Below are 7,673 nucleotides of genomic sequence, written 5' to 3'. Positions count from 1 at the left end.
ACGCGCAATTCTTCACAACCACGACAAGAGACAAGGCATCATCATCCGAGCGCTCAAAAAAGTTCTTGAGAGAAGATAAAGAAAGAATTTCTCCATAATGATGAACCGTTCAGCACTCGCCATCCCGTCTTTTGCGCCTCGCTGCTCCCTCCTCCTCCTGCTGTTGTTGCGGACAACCTCCGCCCTCCCGCAGCTCCTGCTCCCCCCGGCCCCGCTCACGGGCTGCCTCAGCGCAGTCATGGACCTCAACGACGACATAGCGCTGGGCAACCCTTCCGCCGCCGCCAGCTCGATCCCCACGGAGCCGCCCGAGGCCTGCCGCGCTGCCGGCTTCAACGAGGTGCTCGACCTGCCTTACCAGCCCGAGGACGCGGCGGCCTTCCTAGGCGAGATAGCGCAGGCCATCGCGGAGTAGTGTTAACTGCCAGCGAAGACATGTCAAAAGCTCGAAAACAACCCCTTAGAATACGAGGTCCCGACGTGGCTCAAGCTACGAAACCTTCCATATGTATACTCCGGCTTGGCATCCGTTGTTGCTACTCCACCATTTGTTACATACATATGATATAGGCCGTCGGTCTATTGCCCCCTTTCCCACCCAGAACGACCGAATCCACCTGCCGGTCGAACCGGGCAGGCTGAGAATAAAACACAAATACTGACAGGAAAAGGACACAACGAAACCGCTCAAGAAACAGGCTCTTTTTTTCATTGCTGATTCCTCTCTCCGGATCCCTCTCTTCCTAAAACGAGAACTTGCCCAACGCACACGCACAGGCTTTGATATAAACATGGGGGCGAAAGAGCAACATGGTCATCCGACCCCCAAGTCCCTTCCCTTCCCTGAAAACCTTTCATCATTTCGCTGCAAGATCCTCAAACGCCGCGTCAAGACCCCACACCCTTCCCTACCCATCGCTGAAGGGTAAATTTCTGTACAAAGAAGCAAAAAGAAGCAGAATATTGGTTGTTCGTGGCCAGGAACCCCTTTTGTCGTGACGAATAGTACAGTAAGAATCATGAAGAGCAAAACGCCGGTCTTTGCGAACCCGCCTCTGCTTCCTCCCTTCTTGGTGATCTATGTACTTGGCAACGCTCGCAAACTATGCTATCGGTATGCAGATATGCGAGCAATCGTGAGTGCAGGCGATTCATATGCGCAATGTAGACCGGCGCTAGATTCCGAGGCCATATGCGAGTTTGTGTGTCTGAAGATGCAAATACCCGAGCTGGACTCGTGGCTACGAGTCGGCCAGCCTGGCAAAGTGCTTGGACCATATCCAACCCACTTGTTCTCTCGGATCGTCCTGGTTTTTAGCGAGCCATAATTCACCCTTTTCGGCAATCACATCAAAGATCTATCAATGTTCAGTTAGCGCGCATCAATCAGGTCAAGGCTGCACGAGTCTTACCTCGCCTGCCTGATATGTGAGGTAAGGATACCCGGCTTCGTTCTTTGTCGTCTCAATATTGAACTCAAACAGTGACGCAGCAAGCCATAGCACATTGTAACTGCTGCTTTCGGGGAGGCGTTCTCTTGAGGACGCTCGGGACGACCTCTGGCTCTCTTCGGCACTGTCTGGCAATGGTAGTGCCGAGTGGAATAACCCCGAGTAACGCTTGGGTTCTGTGGCAGGGTAACCAGAATTATAAGTCGAGTTCGAGTCCCGCCTGTTATGCAGGCTCGAGTCGGAACTTTCCCTGGCAAGCCACCAGAGTCATAGCTCCTCCCAGTACTGGGTCTTGCCAGAGGATAACCGCCCGCAGCGCGCAAGCTTGGCGACGAATCTTCGGTCCGGGGCGACGGCGGTACGGATGGTCGCTGCCCGCTGCCGCTGCCGCTGCCGCTGGCGGTGGCGGTGGCGGTGGCATTGGCATTGGTGTAATAATCGCGATAGTAGTATTGGTGAGGGCTCGGGACTGTGCTCGTAGGGGAGAGGGTGAACTGCCCGCTATTGCGCTTGAACTCCGGTGTGGGCAAGGCCGGGATCTGTTCACTATTCATTGAGCGACCGCGATTCCGCGGAGTGAGCTCCGCGGGGCGGGGTCTGTTCCTTAGCGTTCCGTCCTCGGTGCTGGCCCTCGTCGTAATGGTCGACTGAGATGCTCTACCCTTGTACTCGGGATGAAGAATGCCAATGGTGTCGAGCTGTTCTTGCGCAAACTTGAAGTCATGTTGAAATATCGAGACGACATCGGGCATCTCTGGCAGCGACGAAGTGTCTGCAAGGACAACTTTAACTTTGTCCTTCCAGATCGAATACCACTTGGCCTGTATGTTGACGAGATTCTCCAGACAGATCTTTCCAACCTTCTCCGTAAGGGCGGACAACTGGGGCAGCTCTTTGATCAGCGTATCGTTCAGCGCATCGTACTGCTCGACAAGTTCTTTCAGCTTCGGATCCAGTGTTTTGCCACCCTTTCTGATCTGTTCAGCTCGTTCAAAGTCCAACCGGCGTTTCTCCCTCTTCTTCATGGCCAAGGACGGGTTTCCGTACGCCTTGATGACGAGTTCAAAGGGCTCAATGACTTGCTTCCGAACTTGGGCAAGATGCTGATCTAACGCAACCTTCTCTATGTCTCTCATGGATACATTGAACTGTACCCATTTGCTTTCAATCTCTGGGTAGCTGCCTGGCTGAAGTCTCATGACAAGCTCCATCGACGAAAGGTATTGGAGAAATTCGTGGACATAACTCGTTACTTGACGGGTGTAGAATTCTACATCCCGAAGGACAACTTGGAGCCGGAGATAGTCGTCACCAAATTTCTCGTGCAGTTTCGCGTACTCAGGGTCCTCAGGGATGCGCGTGCTTGTCGCCTGGAGGCGGTCAACGCGTTTGCCGAATGCGCGGGCGAAACCAGCTTTGACGTCTGATTCTTTACGCTTTCGCCCAACGATCTGGCCCACGAGCTCAAAGTTCTTTTTCGTCTTGTTGATCTCGATGATGGCAACTTCCAGCGTATCCTTGGCAGCAACAAGAGCAGGTCGGTCTGGGTGGTCTGGCGGTGTGTGCTGCAAAATTGTGAGGATCAAATTCGGGTACTTGGTGAGTCGCTGCATAGGTTTGATGAGGAGTGAGTCCAAATCCCATGCCGCAGTCAAATCCTTGGCAACCTCGTGGCATTCATTCAACCACACCTGGACAGTGGGGTCTTGCTGAATCCGGATAAGGCTTTTGGCGGCGAGATCGCTGTTTCGGAGAAACCCCTCGTGTGCAATCTTCATTTTCTCGGCGTTCAACTGGAACAGCGGACCCAGCGTCGTCGTGCGATCCTTGGCGTCGTCTGACTCCGTCTGGCTCTGTGCACCAGAATTCGATCCAGTCGAATTGGACTTGATAGAGGCCTCCTTTGGTGCAGAAGATCGTCGACCTTGAGGGACGTAAACAGCAGCAACGGCATCCTTGAGTTGCACAAGGAAAGCCGTGTGAAAGGCCACAATCTCATCCACATTTCGAAAGATAATTTTGCTCGTTTTGCCGTCCAGTTTCGGGCACGCCTCTGCCGTCCCCTTGTAGATTTCCTCGACGATGTTCATATCGCGGACGAATACCATCTCTGTGTCCACAAGTTCCTTGATGACATTTCGCCGCTGCTGGAGGCGCCGCTGCTCTTTCGTGATCGGTACGCTTTGGTCCTTGTCTGCCTCGCCGGTCAAGGAAACTTTGGTGTCCGTCTGATCGTAGAGCGTCTGGCTCCCGAGTGATGGGTCCCGCGTTGAGAGGGATGTGTGGTCGATCGAGTGTGCGTTTGATGTAGGTCGTGTCAGATCTTCACTTGGTCTTCTGGATGTTCCTACCAAAGTGCTACCTGGCCGTGTCTCTGGTTGGTAGTTGCTCGACGGCGGCCGGCGGGAGTCTTTAATGGATCCTGCATGAGAGAAGGGCACTGGAGGAGGGCTATACTCGGGCAGAGGGACGGAAGAGAAATCTCTACTTAGTCTGTCCGACAAGTATGGAATCGAGAAACCCCCACCAGTGTCCAGTTCTGGCAATTGCGGTTCTTTGGACCTTGGAGATGAATGTCCGTCTGCCATTTCGAGTAGCGACGGCTCTGAACCGTATAATTCACTGTGCCTGGCAGATGAGGCGCCGCTCGGCGAAGAACGATACCGGGCGTCTGACGCGAAGGGCGGGTTTGGCAGTGGAAGGGCGTCGCTGTGTCGAGCAGAATCCCTCGGTGAATAGTCGGCCATCTCATTACTTTCGACGGAAAAGTCTGTCCATGCAGACTGATGACTGTAACGACTGGCGACGGGCAGCAGCGGCGGTATCGTCAGGCTATGCGAGGTATCTAGCGTTGGCAGACTATCTTGAGTGGTCTGGTACGTGTCGTCAGGAGCATCGGAATCGCATGTCGAGACCCTGCTGGATACCAGCCCCTCTTTGATTCGGTAACTCAGTGGCGTGTCATGTCGATGCTCACCCTGCCGAGACGGCGAATGCGTTTTGTCACTCTCGCGCTGCGATTGCTCTTGTCGAACAAAGGTGCGGAATGCCCTTGCTTCATGCTGGTCTAGACTCATGTGGTAGGAATCATCATGAGGCTCATTGGCGATCAAAGAACGTTCAGGCTTCGTGAATTGATCGGATTCTCGGTGAAGAATCTTGACGGTAGTTTCCAGTGACGGGCTAGAATACGGCAAAGGCTCGTACTCGTCCTTGTAAGCCTCCAAGTTCGATGCGGTGTCGGGCTGTGGCTCGGCCATTTGCTCGCTATCGACATACTTGGGCGTAGAGTGTGGGGCCTCTTCAAACGTTTGTTGAGGCACATCAGTTGCGGCGATCTTGATAGAGACCTGTTCATCCTCGACGGCTTCCTGAGGGAATGAGTCGTGGTGTGTGACGTGTTCATCTGTCGATGGGGCCTCAAAGGGCGGCGTGCGAGCACCGAGGCGTTCGTCGTCCTCCGGGACATCAGCCTCGGACACAGTGAAGCTGCCAGGCATGTCTGGCAAAGCCAGACCCAGGCCGCTTGAGGTAGCCCCGTGATCGGGCTGAACAAGCGGGAAAACCTGTGGCTCATCGTCAAACTCTGTAACATCGGTCGCCATCGAAATCGCTGACGGCGGCGCTTCTTCGAACTCGATTGCGGGACTACCAGCTGGAAAACTGCCTGGAATACCAAGGGTCGGGGAGTCTTTGACGACATCGGGCTGCGGCGACAGAGTGGCTGGGCTGGGCTCACTACACTCTGTACCTGTTGGGATTTTCAGAGGCGAGAGCAATCGCGAGTCGAGATCAGAAGCTGCAACATGGTCATGTGCTGTGCGTTCGTCTTGATTGGCAGCTGCTTGCGATGCTGTCAGCGCGGCTTTCGTCCGGGCTGCGACTTCCAATTCTTTCTTTCGCCTCTCTGCAGCTTGGAGCCTCGCCTCGCGTGCCTGGCTGTCGCGGATGGACTTTGTGTACGCCAACCTGATATGCTCTCTCCGCTGCTCGAAGTCCACCGGACCGACAGATATCTTGCGCCTCCGTGTAGGCGCTTCGGTGGACTTTTGTGCGTTGCGCGTCGCATGATAGTGCGGCGACCGAGCCCGTTCTAACGCCTTCATCCGTGAACTGGTCGTGGTGGCGGTTGCACAGACTGCGAGGGCGGAGACTGCGTAATGGTGGCGATAGCTGGAGCGGTACTCGCCGTAAGGCGTCAATCTACGTTGTTGCTCGGTGTCGTGAGCCCTTGAGGGGGCGCGTTGTCGTGTCGACTGTGTCGGTGTTTTGGATCGATAGCCTTGAGCGCTTGCCGCCCTGGAGGGTCTGCCGTGGGGTTTGATGCGATGCAGGTTGGATGGGGAATTGGCTCTGGAGTTCCCGCCGGAGGGTGAGCTTGTCGAGAGACTGGGACTCGGGCTGGCAAGTCTTCGGACAGAAATGGGCAGTCGTGTCGAAGGCGAGACGGCGCGACTACGCTCGGTGGCTCCGACAGCAGGCGGAGGCGGCTTTCGCGGAATGATGGACGGCGTGTCGCTCTGCGCCCGCACGTGGCTTTTGAGGTGACGTGTTTGTTGAGGCTGCAGGCCGTTCGTGTCGTCATTCGCGATACGGTACCAATCGGTTGGAGATGATGGTTCAATCAGATCAGGGTCGGAAAGAGTGCGTTGGTGTGCGGATCTAATGCTCGACACATTCGATTCCGACGTCCTTCGCGGCCGAGAACCCGATCCCTCGATGCCATGACCAAGGGTGTGGTTATCGCGCTGATCGGGTAGGATTTCGCCAAAGAGGAGGGTTTGCGATGGAGGAATCATGGGTGACGCATTCGGTGAGGCGGTTATCGGTTGGAATGAGTGTTTCTGCGACACGGTTGGAGTGGATTGCGAAGGCTGTGCGTTCAATGCCACGGGCGTTCGAGGTTTTCCTATTCGACTGGCAAACGATTGCGAGTTGTTGGAAGCCTGGTCTTCGGCGACAAACTTTGTCCTCTGGGTGCTCCGCGTTGCCCTGGCGGAGTCTGGTGTCAGGTTACGGTCGACGGACGTCCTGAGGGTGGAATATGATGTTTGACGCTGACCCACGGGGGCAGTGGGTAGCGGCTTGTCACTGCTTGTCGCAGGCTTGTTTGGTCGTGACGGGATACCAGTCCGTACGGGAAGCCGGGGTATCGCGGTCGGAGGGCCTTGGTCAAACTTCTTAGTCAGGTCCTTGACGCTTGGCTGGCGTGCTGCATTGTTCAGCCTCTTGGGGCCCGTCGTGCTCGAAGGGTCAATCGGGGCAGAAACGGATCTTGTCGCTGTACGGAGGCCGTTGAGGGCTGTTGGCATGGGAGGGTGCTTGGCTGTGGTCCCGTTGCCATTCGACCGCAAGGAGGCGGGATCCCTCGGTCGAGGCACGGATGTGGCCATTGGGGCGCGTTCGGACGAAGAGGAAGGCTGTCGGCTGTGCTGGTGGTGGTGGTGGTGGGTCGAGGAGGCGCTACGATAGTCACGATAGAAGTCGTCTGGTGTCACGACCGCGACGACATGACTTCCGATGCCACCGTCAATACCGTCGCCGGTTGGACTGTCAAATGCCACGGAAGCTGCGAAGGGGTCAAGGCTGTCAATGTCGAAAGTGGTCTGTGTGGCTACGGGGCGACTGCCTGGAGTGTACGGGGTGTCGGTCGGAGAGAGTTCAGGGGGCTCGTCGTAAACAGGGTAGGTGTACTCGGTGTGGGCTTGTGTATGGTGCTGGTGCTGGTGTTGGCGGTGAAGACTGTCCTGGTATCGTGCGTCGTCGTCGTCGTCGTGTTTGACGTAGGAGTGGTGGCCGTCGACGGCATGGGTTGGGTGATGATGTGCGTGATGGTCATGGGCGCGACCACGGTCAGAGGCCGTGCGGAGGGTGTCTGTACCCAGAGGGTCCTCCTCTTCTCGAAAGCCGTCCTCCATTGTGGCCTGAACATCAGTCAGGCTTGTCGGAGTCGGTCTTCACTTGCCAGTGTTTGGCGCATCTCCTGCAGGTGGTGGGTTGTTTGGGCTTGAAAGCATCGATGAGCTGGCCAGCAATATGAATGGGCAGCGAGGTTTGGCGAAAGGACGACTGGCAGGTCAGAATGCCCCCGGGCAGCTCGAGGCGGGACAGGCAAGCGTTGGTGTTGGCAGCCCCCTGGTCGGCAGAGGGCCTATCAACGACGTAGTTGAGGGCAAGGATGCGCGCCCACAGGACCACGTCGAAAGGCACCCTGCCAGGGGG

General features: G+C 56.1%; 3 protein-coding genes across 3 annotated transcripts; 1 reads left to right on the top strand and 2 right to left on the bottom strand.

The window, feature by feature from the left end:
* Positions 1–97: 97 nt before the first annotated feature.
* VDBG_04491 (predicted protein) lies at positions 98–415 on the top strand (the record flags this gene model as incomplete). Its single annotated transcript, XM_003004839.1, has 1 exon — positions 98–415. The coding sequence occupies one exon, from the start codon at positions 98–100 to the stop codon at positions 413–415; it is 318 nt and encodes a 105-aa protein (XP_003004885.1).
* A 481-nt stretch (positions 416–896) lies between these two features.
* On the bottom strand, positions 897–3,559 carry VDBG_04490 (conserved hypothetical protein; the record flags this gene model as incomplete). The annotated part of the gene is made up of 2 exons (XM_003004838.1): positions 897–1,358; positions 1,413–3,559. The coding sequence occupies 2 exons, from the start codon at positions 3,557–3,559 to the stop codon at positions 1,346–1,348; spliced, it is 2,160 nt and encodes a 719-aa protein (XP_003004884.1).
* Positions 3,560–4,310: 751 nt separating this feature from the next.
* VDBG_04489 (conserved hypothetical protein) lies at positions 4,311–5,056 on the bottom strand (the record flags this gene model as incomplete). Its single annotated transcript, XM_003004837.1, has 2 exons — positions 4,311–4,324; positions 4,429–5,056. 2 exons carry the CDS (start codon positions 5,054–5,056, stop codon positions 4,311–4,313), a joined length of 642 nt encoding a protein of 213 aa, XP_003004883.1.
* Positions 5,057–7,673: the final 2,617 nt, after the last annotated feature.

Source organism: Verticillium alfalfae, genomic scaffold (assembly GCF_000150825.1).
Source record: "Verticillium alfalfae VaMs.102 supercont1.5 genomic scaffold, whole genome shotgun sequence".
NCBI classification, from domain to species: Eukaryota; Fungi; Ascomycota; class Sordariomycetes; order Glomerellales; family Plectosphaerellaceae; genus Verticillium; species Verticillium alfalfae.
This window is presented reverse-complemented; position numbering and strand designations above follow the sequence as displayed.